This window comes from Galeopterus variegatus, unplaced genomic scaffold (assembly GCF_000696425.1).
Source record: "Galeopterus variegatus unplaced genomic scaffold, G_variegatus-3.0.2 Scaffold1738, whole genome shotgun sequence".
NCBI classification, from domain to species: domain Eukaryota; kingdom Metazoa; phylum Chordata; class Mammalia; order Dermoptera; family Cynocephalidae; genus Galeopterus; species Galeopterus variegatus.
The window spans coordinates 263,890-282,501 of record NW_007727849.1 but is presented as its reverse complement, the minus strand read 5'-3'; the positions used below and the strand labels follow the sequence as shown (position 1 = coordinate 282,501).

At 47.9% G+C, this 18,612-nt stretch overlaps 1 protein-coding gene across 1 annotated transcript in view; it reads right to left on the bottom strand.

The window, feature by feature from the left end:
* Positions 1 to 18,612, bottom strand: part of MOCOS (molybdenum cofactor sulfurase) — a 49,926-nt gene that overhangs the window by 23,160 nt on the left and 8,154 nt on the right. The window contains exons 3-8 of the mRNA XM_008578673.1: positions 17,486 to 17,552; positions 15,360 to 16,001; positions 11,842 to 11,918; positions 9,827 to 10,026; positions 5,571 to 5,687; positions 3,555 to 4,013 (exon numbers count right to left, since the gene is read on the bottom strand). Of these exons, the coding sequence (XP_008576895.1) occupies positions 3,555 to 4,013; positions 5,571 to 5,687; positions 9,827 to 10,026; positions 11,842 to 11,918; positions 15,360 to 16,001; positions 17,486 to 17,552 (1,562 nt within the window). The remainder of the gene's footprint in view (positions 1 to 3,554; positions 4,014 to 5,570; positions 5,688 to 9,826; positions 10,027 to 11,841; positions 11,919 to 15,359; positions 16,002 to 17,485; positions 17,553 to 18,612) is intronic.

The following is an 18,612-nucleotide window of genomic DNA, read 5'->3' as shown; positions in this document are numbered from 1 at the left end:
AATATGACATTCTGGATGGGATCCTGGAACAGAAAAAGGACATTAGGGGAAAACTAATAAGATCTGAATAAAGTATGAAGTTTAGTTAATAATAATGTGTCAATGTTGCTTCATTAGTTGTGATCAATACACCATAGTAATGTAAGGTGCTAATATTAGGGCAAACTGGGTGCTGGTTATGGGAAGACTCTCTGCACTATCTTTGCAACTTTTCTGTAAATCTAAGACTATTCTAAAATTTAAAGTTTATTTAAATACTAAAAATATAAATTAACTGAATCTCTTTCATTCTTTAGTTACCTCCAAATATATCAAAGACATGAAAGACAAGGTAAGACTGAGGAACTGTTCCAGATTGAAGGAAACTAAAGAAACATGGCAACTATATGCAGCACATGATATTGGATGCAGATAGCACTAGGACAATAGGGAGAATTGGAATGGCTGAATGCAGCTTGTGCATTAGATGCAATATTGGGTCAATGGAAATTCCTAATTTTGATGGTTGTACCGGGGTTGTGTCAGAGAGTGTTCTTGTACTTGGAGTATGTACACCAGAGTATTAAGGGGTAATGAAGCATCATTTTGCAACTTATTCTCAAATGATTCAGAAAAATCAATAAGCAGAGAATCCAAGTGAAAGGTACATGGGAACTCTGTGTACTATATCTGCCTTTACTCACATTAAAAGTCATTTCAAAATAATGTTAAACTTGGGGCCGGCCCGGTGGCGCACTCAGTAGAGTGCGGTGCTTGGGAGTGTGGCGGCGCTCCCGCNTTGCGATCCTGTTACCGGTCACGAAAAAAGACAAAAAGGGAAAAAAAAATAATAATAATAATGTTAAACTTTAGTTTTTCTAAGTTGTGACTTCAGTAAATAATGTCACTTTTTTTGCATCTTTACTGGCAAGGGTAGCAAGGCATGCATTGCAAGGACATCTGTGACCAGTACTAAGGCTGCAACTCTAATCCTGGGCCCCTCCTGGACCCACAACAGAGAAGCCCCTGCCTCAAATGATGTCCACAGTTCTCCTCTCCTGGTCTGATGGAGGCCGTTAGGACTGGACTGCAAGTGTTAAATGCTTCTGGTGCCCATGAGTGGGCCAAAGATTGTGAGCCAAGGATCATGGGCCTCAGAACATGACCCAGGCCCCAATCATGCCCCTGCATGTATTTCCAGAATGGCCAGTCCCTGGCTACTAGGAGGAGCTGCTGACAGGCTGGCATCCCTGGTCTCCAGCCCTGTGGCCCAGTTGCCAGAAGATGCTGGAGACATCGGTCTCTCCTATGATCCATTCCCCAAAGTGCTCCAAATGCTGATGATTCCCAGCTTTACTCAATAGCAGACCCACCCTGCCTACTCAACAGATTCACAGGCCCTCCGATTTCTGTGGGCAACACTGGCCTCCTGATGCCCGCTCAGGCTTGTTGCTCCCCAGCTCTTCAGCGCCACCACCCTGTAGCTCAAGCCCTCCCACGCTCCTTCCTCACCCGCCCACCCCACGCCTATCCATTCCACTGCAAAGTGTTTCTTGGCTTTTTCTGTTTCTCGCCACCTCCACTGCCATCATCTCAGTCCAAGGTGGGCAAATTACAGCCCACGGAACACATCCAGCCCCCTGCCACTTTTTCATAGTTTTATTGGAATACAGGCGTCCTCATTTGTTTTTGTATTGTTCGTAGCTGCTTTTGTGCTCCAACAGCAGCACTGAGTGGTTGCAATTAGAGACCATATGGGCCACGAAGTCTAAAATGTTCAGTGTCTGGCCCTTGTCAATCCCTGCTTTAAAACAACCCCCTATGGACTCTCGCCTGCACCACCGTGATGTCCCCTAAAGGGTCTCCCTGCTTCCCCCCTCGCCCTCCCACAATCCAGTGTCCATGCAGCAGCCAGTATACTCTTTCTAAAACAAACACCAGATCAGATAACTCCCTTGTTAGAAACCCTTCAATAACTCCCCATTCCACATAGAATAAAATCACCAAACTACACGATCCTGAGTGATCCAGCCCCTGCCTACCACTTCTCATAACCCCACCCTCCTCACCGCTCCCTGCCTCCAGCCACACAGCTTTCTTTCACTTCCTTCAAGGGACCAGGCTCTTCCTCGCCTCAGGGCCTCCTCACATACCCTGATCCCTCTTTTTGTGTTCCCCAAAGTCCATGTACTGAAGCTTAATCCCCACTGTACCTGTTGAGGGTTGGAAATCCTATTATAGTATTTGAAAGGTGGGGCCTTGAAGAGGTGATTAGATTGTGAGGACTGTGCCCTAGTAAATGGATTAATAATGGTGGTCATGGGCATGGTTCTGAGGGCTTTAAAAGGAGAGCACGTGAGAGTCTCCCTCTCTTTGCTCCACCATTTTGCCATGTGAGAACCTTGCATCACTGTCACCACCACCAAGGCTTTTACCGTAAGCATTCCCTGACCTTTGGACTTCCCAGCCTCCAAAACTGTAAGCAATAAATTTTTTCTTACAAATTAACTCATTCCAGGTATTCTCTCATAAGCAACAGAAATGGACTAATACATGAGCTTCAGAGTCCTCATCTGTAAAATGTGATGTGGCTGTCTGACAGAACACAATCCATCTGGGGAAACACAGAGTCCTCACCTGCCTCCATTCAGGAGTGGGGGTGAACTTGCTTGCTTATGGTCTCATCCTAGAGGACAGAAGCCTGGGACCATACTGAAATGCAGGCTGACAAACAGCCCTGACCTTAGTATGTCTGATCAGGAGCCAGACAGCCTGTCATCCTGGAGGCTCAGGAATGGGACAGAAGCCTGGGACCATACTGAAATGCAGGCTGACAAACAGCCCTGACCTTAGTATGTCCGATCAGGAGCCAGACAGCCTGTCATCCTGGAGGCTCAGGAATGTGGGACTTTACCTGGGGCTTGGGAGACACACAGAGATTGTAGAATGATAGCCTTGGGTTGGCCACACCCAGGAAGATTAACACTGGCTACCAGCCAAGGCAGGCACTCCTGTCCCCCAGGTGCAGGGATCACTGGCCAGCATGTTTGCAGACATAGCACGGTTCAGTTCTGCAGGGAAGGCTGAGTGGGACAAGTCACATAAAGGTATGGATCCGAGTTCAAATCCTTGTTCATTTATTAGCAGGTGACCTGGTCAAAGTGCTTAACCTCAATACCCTCTGGCTCCATATCTATAAAACAGAAATAATGTCACTATCCACGTCATACGGTTGTTTTATGGATCAAATGGCAAAGCATGGAAATGCTTCAGCATGGAGCCAGCACAGGCATTCAGGGAAAGTTACAGCTATAATTATTAACAATCACTAGGTGTTCACCACTCAGAAACAGGGTCCTCTCAGGGGTCTCTGTAAGCAGAGTCACGTTCAAATCAGACCACAACAAGAAAGGCAGAATGAGAACATCTTTGGGTACCACAATACTCTGACGTATGATTTCAATTTTTTGCATGCTTTTCTTCACTCTTTGCACTCTTCTTCACTTTATATATAAAAAAAATTTTACAGAGTAAACAAAGAGAAGCAGTTTCTGTGCTGAAGTGAAAGACCTTACCTCAAACGCAGCACAGGATTTGATTGGGTAGAGGTAAAGGTTGGTTACAACATGTGGCCCAAGGTCCCCATCCAGGACTCCCGTAGTTTTCTCCAAAGACATCTGCTGGGTTCTGGCGGCCTCATGCAGAGGCGGGCCCAAATCCATGGCATTCACAGCGGTGGACAAGTCAGTGCAAACCCCAGAGTCTGTGAGAGCATCTTCCTGAGTTAACAGACCACATCTCCCTATGATGGCAGGAATGTCCTGAGCCTCCCCCTCTGCTGACGTGGCTTCAGCCTCCCCAGCACCAGCCTGAGGGACAGGGTGGCCACCTGAGGAACCCAAGCAGGTGGCTATGATGAACCTGAGAAAGGTCTGGGCATCCTCCAGCGTAGACATGTATCCAAACGAGATCCTCACAGACCCTGTGGGATGCCCATCTAGGAGGTCGACATCGTCTCCACAGACATGACCAGCCTAGAAGAAAAGGGAAGTAAATCAACAGAGTGGCTCACTACCGTTGGATAAATTGAAAACAGTTTTGTAAACAAGTTTTGTTAATTTAAAAATTAACCTTGAAGAAAAAGACAGAACAAAAAAACAAAGGAAGGAAGGAAATAAAAATAAATAAAATTAACCCAGGAGAACAGAACTGCAACACTAATACGTGCTGTGTGACTGAGATGCAGTTCAGTTCCACACGTACCAGGGTCCACTTTCTGTACCTCACTTTGCTCACCTGTAAATTTGGGCCCACACCAATCTCAAGCTTCATAAAAAGCTTAACAGAAATACTTCATGGAAAGCATTTACCCAGAGCCTGGCACAGTACTGGCCACAGAGGGGTCAAAAGACAGACCAAAGTTTCAGAAGCATGGAGGGGACAGCCTCATGGTCTACCCAGGACTGAGACGGCTGCAACACCGCTGGCCATTCCTGTTAGCCACTGTCAGCACGAAAGGGAGGCAGCATCCCTGAGAGCTGCTCCTTGACAAGACAAAGAGGCAGAGAGGCTGCCCCTAGGAATGACCAGCCCAGGACCACTGTGCAGGCCAAATTCAGCCTGAGTGCTTGGCCAGGAGGTGGGGAAAAAAGGCAGGTGGATCTCGGTCTCTAAGCCTGGCTGCTCGGTGTTGGTTACTAGTCAGCCTGGTGCATCGGGCTGCCCCGGACACCTTCCCAGTGCTGGATCCAGGCCAGTCACTCAGAGAGGGAGATGAGCATTCCACACAGTCAAACATTATATCTGGAACTGCATTTATTTGTGTTCTGAGACCCTCCCGCTCCCTCTCTCCCAGTGCTGGATCCAGGCCAGTCACTCAGAGAGGGAGATGAGCATTCCACACAGTCAAACGTTATATCTGGAACTGCATTTATTTGTGTTCTGAGACCCTCCCGCTCCCTCTATCTCTCTCCTTCTCTCCTCTCCCTCTGCTCTCTCTTTTTAAATAAAACCCAGTTCACGGTTAGCTGGGATCTAGCATACACAATATTAGGTGGCCACCAAAAGAAATTCAGGTTAGAAACTATTCCAAAACAAACAAGGGCTCTTTGCCACTCAAACTCCTTATGAAATGGTTCAAAACAGGCTGTACCCTTAAGTGAAAACCCTCAGCCCAGGGGAGAGACAGGAAGGGAGGGTGTTCTGGGAGACGCAGAATCCTGGAACGTTGGAAGAATTCACTCTACACCCAACCCAGAGGTAAGCGAATTCTAGCTCAGAGGCTATACCCTAGGACCACTGAAGTAGTCAAGGGCATGTTTTAACACATCCCTTGCTAACACCCTTCTCTGCCTTTAAATTTTTGTCCTCATAGTAAAAAATGAATCAGAAAGTACTGCCATGGAAATGATATCTTGAAGCATTTTCTATTTCTGTTGACCCCTCTTTCCTTGGTGCATCCAGGGTGGGCTTAGAGAAAAGAGTCGCAGAGCCAGCCTCGCCCCAGACATGTGACCACCCAGAAGTGTAGTTGGAGGTGTCACCACTGGGTCCTGCCAACCAGCATTTGCACCCCAGGGTCCGGCACCAACCTGAAGATGCTTCTTGACCATCTCGTCACTTATCCCGAGGTGCCTCTGGCAGGCTCCCGTGTTGCAGAAGCAGCCTGTCCGTAGGTGGATGTTGTGAAGACTGGCCATTTTGTCCACCTGTGGATTCAGCATGACATGGAACTGGCGTTACAGATGTCCAGGGTTGCCCTGATTGCCTGGGTGAGAGCTCTAGATTGGCATTTGGACCTCTCTTTCCTAACAATAAAATGGTGATACGAGCCTGGAATTTTGTTCTAAAATGTCATGCTCTATCATGGGCTTATTCAACATTAAGTTTATCCAGATGATTACAGAAGTATGATTGCGAAAAGTGAAAATATCAAACTCATGCAAAATTCCGAGTCCACGTGTTTCCAGTGAGGTTCACAAGAACAACATTCCAGTGGGGCTGGGGACTCGGGGCAGCTCCTTGGCATTGGCTGCCACAGAGTTTAATCTCAGAGCAGACCCCGTGAGGTGCTGTTCAGAGAGGCATCACCTCGGCTCCAGCCTGGACTGCAAGCCTTACTGGGCTAGTGCTGTGTGCTAATAATTTGCTTTTCCTCACTTCTCCAACTTGGGGTTTAATCACAGAATTGCTGTTCAGCCCAAAGTTCCTAAGGCTCCTTCCTGCCCTCTGGAGGCTCTGGGAGGTAATTCATCTTCACTGGCACCCCAGGGGGATGTTTGCCCCAGCTCCTCCAGCTGTGGGTCAAGGACTCCATTCCCCCAAGAGCCTGGGGGCCCAGTGAGGGCCCTTCACCTGGCGGCTCAGGTTGAACTTGGGATGGGGGAGAGTCACATAACTGCATTCAGGGAAACAAACACATCTTGCCTAGCTCAGTAAGCTGTGAAAATTTCTCCTTAGCAAGTCACGGTGGGGTGGCCAGAGGCAGCCACAAGGAGTACGGCGTCCTCTGCAGATCACCAGTGGGTCACCATACAGTCAGCCTGGACCCTCAAATGTTATTGGTGCTTCCCATAGACCCCTGTCAAAACCATGGCTGTCTTCATTTTGGTCATCTCCCCTGGTCTGTCAGAGTGAGCAGAAACCATTCAGAGAATGTTGCTTCCCCATTGGCTAACAGCTCAGAGGCATGGGGACCTGCTAGTGAAATTCAGGAGCTCCCTGGCTATGCCAGATGAGATGTGGCAGCATCACTGGGTCCAGCCAACTCCATCTCCACAGTCACAGGGCAGCACCCCCCTGCCTTAGTCCCCAACCCAACTCCCACCAGACTGAACCAGAAGGCCCCCATGGCTGTCCTTCACCCCCTGGATTCACTGTTCCAGTTACCACTGCTGTGAAACAAGCCACCCAAACTTGGTAGAACAAAACAATAACCATTTTCTTATTTTGATGGAGACAGTGGGTCAGGAATTCACAAAGGACACAGAGGAGATGGTTTGTCTCTGCTCTGCTATGTCTCGAGTCTCTGCTGGGAAGACTCCAAGACTGGCAGTGACCTGGCATCATCTGGAGACTCGTTTACTCATGTAGGTGTCTGGTCCCCAGGCTGGGAGGGCTCAAAAATTAGGACCACCAACCACAGTGCCTGGGCTTGGCCTCTCCATGTGGCTTGGCTTCCTCACAGCAAGGCAGACTCAGGATATAAGCTAGTAACTTCCATAGTAACTCAGGGCTCCAAAAACAAGTGTCCCAGGGAACAAAGCCAACACAGCATTGCCTTCTCACACCTAGCCTCAGAAGCCATGCAGCGCACCTTCATGGCATTCTATTGGTTACGAGCAAGTCACCAGCCCAGATACAAGGGAAGAGACATCGACCCCAGCCTCTGTGGAAGGAGCATCAAGATCACATGGCAGAAGAGGATGTGGGAAAAGACACTGTGTAGCTGCACTGACCCTTTGTCCCAATTTCCCACTTATGAGCCAGTCTCCTCTTGCCCTCAGCCCTGGGGAAGCCCACATGGGCCCAGCTTGTGCTCAGCAGGGTTAGGGAGGTTGGTTGCTGTAACAGGATGAGCATGGCATCCAGGGAGGGGTGTGAAACCAGCCCAGCCACGGTGCACTGGGGCCCCCCAGCCCGGCAGTTTTTGTGCACAACATTTATTGAGCACTTACTTTGTACCAGGTCCTCTGCTAAGGGATGTATATGTTGTATCTCATTTAATCCTCATAACAACAATATAAGCAGGATATATAGTTATCCCGATTTCGTAGAGTCCTGGAGAACTTTAGTTAATTTGCCCAGGCTCACAAGGCCAGCAAGAGGCAGTCAGAATCTGACCCCACACACTCTTCCCCACCATGCACAGTAATTTCCAACAGTGGGGAGAATAAAATTAGAAGGCCAGGACATCAAAAGCAATAACCAAAACCTTCTTCAGAGAAAGCTATATTCTTTTACTCATCCCCTGAAAAAGAGACAGCCAAGCCCAACCATGACACCATCTGACCTTTCCAAAGGCCATCAAAATCCTGTGGAATTCCCACACCACGAAATTCCCTTAGCTCAGGAAAACTATAACTGGACATTGCCGAACTGGCATAGCTGGCCATGCCTTAGCCATGGAATCTGTTCTGCAATGAGCTTCCTCTACCAACACAGAAGGAGTAACTCGCCCTGTGTCCAGCCTCAGGCAGGAGAGCTCCAGAGAACTCTTCTAGCACCTGAACAGGCAGCCCTCTCTCCCTGGTGATTCCTTCTCTTAGAGGCTTCTCCACCCCACCCCTCCTGCCTGCCACAGCACACTTCACAGCCACCTGTTGCTCTCCTCCACCTCCTCCAGAAATATAAGTTTATTTTACATTCCAGAATGAAATTTATTTTACCAATTACCTAGGATAACATATTTGAGAAGGTAAACCTTTTGTCCCTAATTTTCCACCCATCGATCCCCTCCCCGCAAGCATTTAAAATTGCATGCTCCTTAGTGGTGTCGGGGTGGTTCTGCGGGGTAGCTATGATAACCAAGGGCAGAGGGCAGGGAGGCATTCTGTACAGTCAACACACTTGACACCACCTGTGGTTGCAGAGCATCTGTCTGCCCCTGAAGGCCAGTGAGGACCAACATTCCCCCAGAAGAATATTTCCCAAGTTTGTTCTTTAGAAAGTTTGTGTCTACTCAGAAGGGGAGCACAAAGATTTCTTGAGAAATGGATTTTGTTTGGAAATTCTGGGTTCAACTAAGGTGAAGGGGGATGTGGCTTTCAAAGGAAGACCTTACCATCTTCCAAACTTATCTGATGATGGGAGTCCGCTCCTCACAGAGCTGCTCTGGGAAGCGCCTTTGGCTCCCTGTACCTGGTCTGTGACACCTCATCTGGTGACCACCTACTTCCATGCCTGAGTGCTCAGAACAACACTGGACTTTTTAGTGGACTAGGAAGTGACCAGCTTACTCAATGGTGGCAAGGACCTAAGCAGCTCCCAACCTGCAAACCACTGTTTGCATTTTTTTCATGGAAGAATACATTCAAAAGATACATCTGCAGAAACTATTTTCAACCAACCCACCAAATCCTTTGAACTCATAACATGCTTAAACTAAGGCAGAAATGAGGGCTTCTGTGATGCTAAGGGCATCACTTCTACTTCCCATAAAAGGAAGGGGTTCTGAGTTCCAAACAACATGCAGACAAACAGTGCTGACTGTGTGTGACGTCATAGTGTGCTCTGATCTATGGGTGGGACCACCGAGCTGTGTGTATAAGAACTGACCCCAGCTGTGGTGTTCTGTCCGCACTGCTTTCTGTCTCTGCTGTTTTTGTATGTCTTCCCTCACTGGCAAGCTGTCAGCTGTCCCCTTCCACCACTGTCAGAAGAAATCGGCCTCTTCCTGTTTGAAATTCACCACTTCTGGGCCGAGCCCGTGGCGCACTCGGGAGAGTGCAGCGCTGGGAGTGCAGCAGTGCTCCCGCCGGGGGTTTGGATCCTATATAGGGATGACCGGTGTGCTCACAGCACTCACTGGCTGAGCGCAGTGCGGCCGGTCTCAAAAAGGACAAAAAAATAGAATAAAATAAAATAAAAAAATGAAATTCACCACTTCTGGCTGAGTAAAGAGGGCTGAAAAACTAAACAGCCATGCTTGTTAGAACTGTGTGTAAATAAGAGTAAAAAAGCCTGTGAGTGAGGGCCATGTGGCCTTTTCCACAGTGCATGGCTTTGTCACAACTCCTTCCAGGGCACAGAGGTCTTTACTGCACACTTCGGGGCTCCTTGAGGCTTCCAAGTTCCAGAAGAGAGGAATTCTGTTGTGAAAAGGTAGCAAGAAGAAAAGAAAACCCACCTGGGAGTAGCCAATGATGTTCCCACTGTCGTCCAGCACATTGAAGTTGATGACTGGACCCTGAACCTCGGGGCTACTGAACTCAGAATCACTGTAAATTCGCACCACGGGGGCTCCATTGGGGTAGCAGAGAGAGGACAGGGCAGTGTAGGTGTACTGAGCCAAGGTGAAGGTGTGCTGCTTTATATTCTCCATTCCACCTCAAAATCAATTATAAAAGCAAAGAGAATCATGAACTTTACCTAAAATTCACTCACTCACCTTTAAGAAAATGAACTCGTCACAACTGGCAAACCTGGACCTCATAGTAGTGATTTTAAATACTCATAAATATTGTACGGTGCTGCCCTTATGATAAATGTTTTGAATTCTGGTACTGAACAACAGTTTACCATTGCTGTTTCTCTGGGATTTTCCATAAGAATCCTTGTCATCTTGTTTGTTTTATAGTGTTACTTAAACATTCAAATAATTTAGACCCTTTGATAACAGATCTCAAAAATGTACATTTTTTTCTTATATCATTTTTTTGTTGTTTGCTTTTGTTAATGATTAAATCATTTCAATATTATAGAAAGCAATTAAGGATACATGCTTCAACATGGATGAACCTTGAAAACATTATGCTAAGTGAAATAAAAGGACAATATTGTATTATTCCTCTTACCTGAGGTACTTAGAATAGGCAATCCATAGAGACAGAAAGTAGAAGAGAGGTTACTGGGGCTTGGGGGGAGGAGGAAATGGGGGAGTTATTGTTTAATGACTAGAGTTTCAATATGGGATGATAAAAAAGTTCTGGAGGTGCATAGTGGTGATGATTGCATAACAATGTGAAAGTACTTAATGCCACTGAGTTGCACACTTAAAATGGTTAAAAAGGTAAATTTTATATTTTACCACATTTTTTTTTAAAAAAAGAGCAATGAAGTAGGAAAAATCAGGGTTTGCCATACTGTGGACTGATATTGTCCACCTTTGCTTTCCGAGGTGTCCCTGGCCCTGTCAGATCCTATTAATACCTGTCCTTGGAAAGTGCTCATTTCTCAATGCCTGTCTTTGTTATCCCTTCCCTTTGTCCTGGATGATGCCCACTCACCTCCCTATGTTACCATCAAGGTGACATTCTCTTCTGGTAAATCCCGACTGCCCCAGTGTTGGACTGAGGCTGAGGACCTGAAGGGTCCCGTTACTGTGATGAGAGAGGACTGTTAACCCCAAAGCTGCGTGCCCCTGGCTCACCACAATCCCATCCCCATATGGACGACACAGGCAGTGCCACCAGTTCTAGAAGCTCAGCTCCTGGAGGGTTGCCCAGGAGCACAGCACAACGGGAGAAGCCTGGCTCACCAGACAGACTCTTCCAGTCATGTACCTTTGTGTCGAGCCCCATGGGATGGGAATGTCATGTGTCTGTGTGTCGGCCTTGGCAAGTGCTCCCACCTGCCCATGCACCCCATGCACTGGTCAGGAAGGAAGACATGCATCACACAAAGCCATGGGCAGAGACATTGTTTGGGAGCCCAGGGTTAGGGATTAGTATGGCCTGGCCTCCCAGTCACCAGCTCCCTGGCCTTGGAAGGCACCTAACCTCTCTGAGCCTCAGCTCCTTTGTGGGCAAAATGTGCTGGTCATGGAGCTCCCTGGGGGGCTGTAGAGAAGATCCTGCAAGGCGAGAGCTGAATAGGGCCTCTCAGTCCAGGCACCAAGAAGGGCTCCTCCATTTCTATGAAGCTATTAATCTCCTGACCGGAAATGACTTCTACCTCTTAAAATGTGCTTTTAGCTGACAAAACAAAAAACAATCTAAAAAGTCCTGCCTCCTCCTCTGGCTCTCAGAAGCCATTCTGGAGTTATTTAGAACTAGAAGTAACTGCATTCAGTGTCCAGCTATGATGCACTGCTCCCCTCCACAGACTCTGTCTCCTTCACTGGAATCACACCCATGCCAGGACACACCTTCAAGGACACGGGCAACAGGAGCAAATTCCACACAGATAAAAAGGTCCACTAACCTGTGAGGCGCTCTAGGGTGTCAAATCCGTGTTTTAGTGCTATCACATCAAGGAACGAGATGGTGCCATCTTCAAACCTATAACCACAGTGAGGGGGACAAAGTCAAGCTGTGGCCAGCACAATCCATGCGCCTTTCCTGGTATGTAACCAGGTTCTGCTTTTAGGCTTAGCCATAATCTATTAGTACCTCTCCTCTGCTGCCTTGTAAACCCTGCTCTCCCCGTCAGGAGAGGGGGCTTCGTGCACCAGGACCCGTCTGACTGCCTCTGGCCCTGACCCACTCTGCCACTTTCTCAGGCTGCTCCAAACTTCCTAGGGTGGGCTGGCAGTGGTGGTAAAAGGTTCTAAAAGACAGTCATCCTCTTGAGACACTAATGAGGCAAGAGATGCTTTGCTGCCCCCAGAAATATGTTGGGCTTGACAATACCTCAGTGCTGCAGTTTATTGAAATACTGCCTTCTGACCACAAGAGGGCACCACTGACAAGGCATCAACTCAGTGTGATCAACCATGTGGGTTTTTTAAATTGAATCATAGTTGATTGTACAAATCTGTGGGGTACAGAGTTGAATATCAATACCTGTGTGCAATATGTGATGTTCAAATCAGGATAATTAATATATCCAACATTATACAATGTTTTTCCTGGCCCTTTACCAATTCCTCCCTTTGCCCCCCTCTGGTAACCTCAGTTCTGTTCTCTCCTTTTGAAAGTTCAACATATTATTGTGATTGTGGTATCTTTCTTTCTTTTTTTTAAAAGTAATTAACTTTTTTAGCTCCCACTTATGAGTGAGGACATGTGGTATTTCTCTTTCTATACCTGGTTTATTTCGCTTAACATAATTTTCTCTAAGTTCATCCATGTTTTATGAGGTTCTTGACAAGAGAGTCTATGATTCCAAAGTCTATGGAACCAAAGGCTTAGGTTTAAATTACAAGACTCTCATTGATACAGCAGATACACACCTTCCTGATTACCAAAGTGTTCATTATGTTTGCATTTCATAATTGTTCATTTAGTCAGAATACTCATCAAATCTTTACTGTCCACCTACTGTGTGCCAGGTGCTGTTCTAGGTACTCTAAAGATACAGCAGTGAACAAGACAGGCAAAATCCCTGCCATCGTGGTGCTTACATTCAATGAAACAAGAGAAAAAAAGCATGGAATACTCACAGAGAACCCAACTAAGCAGCATGCCAGGCGGTGCAAAGAAGATGCGCAGGAGGAAGGGGCTGGCAGTGACTGTAGACGAGATGGTCAGGCAAGTCCTCTCTGAGGAAAACTATTTCAGTAGAGACTGAGCAAGGGAGGGAAGGCAGGAGGCAAGGGAAAGAGCTCATTTTTGAAACAGCTAAGTTCACAGTTCCCAAGGGAAACAGCACTCCAGAGAGGACACAGCAAATGCACTGTGCACTGGAAACAAGAGAAGCCTGTTGCACTGCAGGACCAGCAGATCAGTGGGACTGAGCCACAATAAGCAAGGGGGACAGAGTGGGGACAGTGGCAGGAGACAGAGCTGGAGAGAAGTGAAGCAGCAGGAACTTGTACCCTGCATGAGACACCATGCAGGTGGGTTCTGGGCAGAGGAGTGACGAGGTGGGACCTATGCTTTACCAAGACCCCTCTGGCCGCTGGGGGAAGAACAGACTGCAGGGGCAAGGGAAGAAGCCGGGAGACAGGGAGGAGATTTCCTCAAACACCCGGTTGAAGGATGGTGACCAATAGCAGCCTTATGCAAGACGAAGCTTTCAACAAAACACTGTTTTGTATTTTCAAACTCTAGAAATAAGATCTGCTCAAGGGGCCGGCCCGGTGGCGCACTGGATAAGTGCGCCGCTTGGGAAGCGCGGCGGCGCTCCCGCCCGAGGGTTCGGATCCCACATACAGACCGGTTCCCGCTCACTGGCTGAGCTAGGCGCGGGAGCAACACCAAGGGTTGCGATCCTGTTGCCGGTCCCCGGTCCGGTACGGGGTCACACTGAGGGTTGCGATCCGTTGCCGGACACGGAAAAAGACAAAAAAAAAAAAAAAAAAGATCTGCTCAACACATTGCTAACTACAATGTTAATTTCCTTATAAAACTAATGCTAATTAATAGACATACAGAATTGAGTCAAAAATGAAACAATTATTAATTGATTAATTACTAATGAATTAGTAAATATCTACTAATAAACTAAACATTAGCTAATAATGACAAGGTAAATGACCAATAATGTATAATTATTTATTAATCAACAACTTATTACGGGCCGAGCCCGTGGCGCACTCGGGAGAGTGCAGCGCTGGGAGCGCAGCAGTGCTCCCGCCGCGGGTTCAGATCCTATATAGGGATGACCGGTGCGCTCACAGCACTCACTGGCTGAGCGCGGTGCGGCCGGTCTCAAAAAGGACAAAAAAAAAAAACAATTAATTAATAGACTCCTTTCTTAGAATAAAAGGGGAGTTTTTCATTTCTATCAGGGGTTATGTTTTATTGAATTATAAACTATAAAAGGTTAAGAACATGCTACACATACATGTTCAATAAGCATTTAGATTGAGTATCAAATCTCTTGAGTTCTAGTCCTAAATTCACAGGGAAAAAATTAGGCTTCTAATGATAAATAAGTATATTCTGCTTTCTGGGAATCTTGGTGTGACACATGCTATAAAGTAATCACCCAAATCAAAGGAAAGAGGTCTGGTCCACCCCAGCCCACTCATGCCCTGGCCCCCAATGAGCTGCCCCACTTCTCTTGGCTTTCAGGTTACCCGACTGGCCAAATGAAGTCTCAGGTGTTATTTTGTCCTGACTTTAGTTTACATTATGTTGTGCCTGTTATTCTTTCTCACTTGGTGATATTACATAGTAAATGATCTCACTTGGATTGAAAATGTTTTACATTAGCACTCCTGTTTTAGAATCCCCCAACTATGGAGAAGTCCTAAATAAGAGAGACATCAAATAGTCTAACACATATTGATGCCCAGCGGGTCTTGGTGTTTCACTTATATTAGCTCTAAAAGAACAGTATCATCCTCCCACTTTACAGAAAAAACAGGAGGTACAGAGAGATGGAGTCACATGCTCCCATCGCTGGTATGCGGTAGAGGCAGGATTCACTCTGCAGTGGTCCAGCTCTGGGGCCTACACGGTTAACACTGACTATACTACCAAGACCATGGCATTGTCTGCAGGACCCTTGAATCTGTGTGGCTCTTCTCAGGCTCCAGCTGGGTGTCGAATTCCCTGCCCCAACCCCACGGCATCCCGCTGTTGGACCCTGCAGAACCAAGTTAGCTGTCATTTTCACCGTCACACATGTTCAGCCTCAGGGTCCCAGCCATTGCCATCTGGGAGATTCCCAAGCATGACCCACCCCGTCTGCCCCTGCAGCCTGAGGACCAGGCATATACTCGCAAACCCCCGGTGCCCCACCCCGCCCCTTGCACAATTCTGCAGGCAGCGCACTCCAGACCCTGTCCGTGCTGAACTCCAGCTGCCCACCGATCCCCATGGCAAGGTTACCTTTCAGCCACCGATGATCTGGGGATATAGAAGTCCTCTCCTGCAAGGTATGCAGCAGCCGTGCCTCCTCCAAAGTAGGTTTTCCTCAGAAGAGGAGCCACACGATTATTGACCAGCAGAGCGCCCAGGCCTGTGGGGAACCCGAAGATCTTATAGAAGGAGATGGGGACAAAGTCGGCTTGGTGAGCCGAAAGGTCCAAAGGCGAGGTGCTCACGTAGGAGGCTGCGTCCAGCAGCACGAACCACTTCCCCGGAGCGCTCACGGGGCGCATCCGCCCGGACTTGACCTCTCCTACCCAGGACAGCGGGTACCTGGTTCCGGAAAAGTTACTCTGAGCTGGGTAACAGAAGAGATGCGGAAGCTGGCAGTCGGGGTCGCCGGCTGCAGCACCCCGTTCCTCCGCCGACCACATGTCTTCGGGCCTGACGGGCGTGGATGTGACGTTCATGGCCGTGGTCACCTTCCTCATGCCCACCACGGAGGTGTGGCTGTCCGTGAGGTAACAGAAGTGACTCCCGCTGCTCTCCGGGCTGCGGGACACCCACGGAAAGGCCTCGGCCACCAGTTTGAGAGCAGCTGTGCTCCCAGAGGTGAAGATCACAGCGTAGTCCTCTGGCGTGGTGTGGAAGTGCTCCAGAATCCTGGAAAAAGCACAGCGTCACCGCGGCTCCTTGGGCTCAGCTCCGGTGCTACGTGTTTGGAGGCTGTTTTATTTCTACCAAATATAACACCTCTCTCTTAATAGCCAGAAACAAATCCAGACAGGCTTTGCCATAATTGTGAAGTTAGGGCAGGGGCAGAGGAAGTCTGAGAAGAGGTGACACATAAGTTCAAACTGGCAAAACGACCTTGCCTCCCAAGTCCCATCTCCAATTGTATATGACAAAAATCCACAACGACCTTCATTTAGTTGAAAATACCTCTCCTTGGCGTTTTCTACACAGCTCTATCATAACAAGTTTTAGGTCATCAAAATTAAAAACATTTACATTGCTTTTACTTTGAGCAATCCTATTAGCAAAACAGCATCACTTTCAAATCTGAAATAATTAGAATTTGTGTTGATTCAAATAACTTTAAGTACCACCTGGAAATTATTTACCAGAAACTAATTATTAGTTGTGGAAAAGAATAAAGAGCTGTTCGATGTGCAAATACACATCGTGGGAAGATATGACTAAAACAAAATGCCTAATAAAACATCTTATGAAAAGGAAAACCAGAGGGGCCGGCCCGGTGGCGCACTGCTACAGTGTGCCGCTCTGCTACAGTGTGCCGCTTGGGAAGCGCGGTGGCGCTCCCGCCGAGGGTTCGGATCCCACATACAGCCCAGCCGCTCACTGGCTGAGCGAGGTGCGGGCGGGATCCCACAGACAGACCGGCCGCTCACTGGCTGAGCGAGGTGCGGGCGGGATCCCACAGACAGACCGGCCGCTCACTGGCTGAGCGAGGTGCGGGCGGGATCCCACAGACAGACCGGCCGCTCACTGGCTGAGCGAGGTGCGGGCGCAACGCCGAGGGGTGCGATCCCGTTGCCGGTCCCGGTCCGGTATGGGCGCGACACTGAGGGTTGCGATCCGTTGCCGGTCACGAAAAAAAGACAAAAAAGGAAAACCAGAGAAACACGCTTTTCTTCTTTCTTTTTTTTTTGTCTTTTTCGTGACCAGTAAGGGGATCGCAACCCTTGGTGTGGTGTCACCCGCACTGCGCTCAGCCAGTGAGCGCACCAGTCATTCCTATATAGGATCCGAACCCGCGGCGGGAGCGCTCCCAGCACCGCACTCTCCCGAGTGCACCACAGGGCCGGCCACGCTTTTCTTCTTTCTGAAAAGAAACCTAGGAACCTAGGTCACTCATGACTCTGGCATCGGCCCGGAGCCACACAGAGGTGGTGTGCGCACCTCAGAGCCACCTACCTGTGCTTCAGGTCTGCTGTGCTCTGCACCTGCTCACCCTCACCTCCCTGTCTGTGGAGCCTGATGTTTATTATCACGCACACATTGGCTTTTTAGCTGAATATGATCTTCCTGAAATCAACTCAAAATCTTTGTGCGATGCACACAGGTGCTAGGAGGAAGTCTGTCCACCTAGGTGGCCCACTCAGGCAGGTTTCCCTGTTGCTCACCTGTAGCGCACCTGCTCCACCGTGTCGTGGGTGAGCTTGCTGCTGATGTTCTGGCTGTGAGGATTACCTGGAAGGTTACAAAGACATAGATGTCCAGTCACTGCTTATGACCTCTCCTTTTGTGTTCTTTCAAAACCCTCTCCCTCAGTTTCTCAAACATACAAACATAAGATGCTGGCCAGTTAGCTCAGTTGGTTAGAGTGTGGTGCTGACAACACCAAGGTCCAGGGTTCAATCTCTGTACCAGCCAGCTGCCAAGAAACAAACAAAAACTCTAAACATAAAACTACCTTGTGACCCAGTAATTCCACTCTAGGTATCTACAAACGAGAAATGAAAACTTCTGCCCACACAAAGACTGGCATATGAATGTTTATAGCAGCTTTATTCATAAAACCAAACTCTGGAAACAATATAAATGTCCATCATCTAGTGAACAGATAGACAAAATTTGGCATATCCATACAATGAAAAATTACTTGGGTATAAAAAGGAACAAACCACTGGCTATGTCACGAATGAACTTCAAAAATACACTTAAGTGAAAGACTCCAGACACAAGAGGCCACATCTGTATGATTCCATTTATATGAAATGTCTAGCAAAGGCAATTGTATTTTAGAGATACAGAAAGTACTAGATTAGTGGTTGCCCGGGGCTGGGAGTGGTAACAGGGGTTAACAGAAAATGGGCATGAGGGATCTTACTGGGAGAATAAAATGTCCTAATTGGTTTATAGTGATGGTTGCACTACTCGGTAAAATGAGTAAAAAATCACTGTATACCTGAAATAGGTGAATTGTATAGTATATTAACTATAACTCAATAAAGCTGCTAAAAGAAATTAGGAAACCCCCTCCCCTCACTGGTAAAATGTGATGGAGATCTAGGAAGAGACTTCTGGAGCTCAAAGGCAGCCAGGCCAGTGTAAGAGCCTTTCCTCAAGTTCCCGATGGGTGGCCAGTGACTCTGTTAACTGACTCCAGCGAACATGACCTCAGGAGGCTGCCGTTTCCTCCAACTGTGGGACAGGGAGACAGAGCCATGACGCCACTTCTGTTGCTTTGCAGATCCCACCACTGCTACTGGCACCGTTCCTGCAGAAACACATCAGCTTCCTCCTCCAA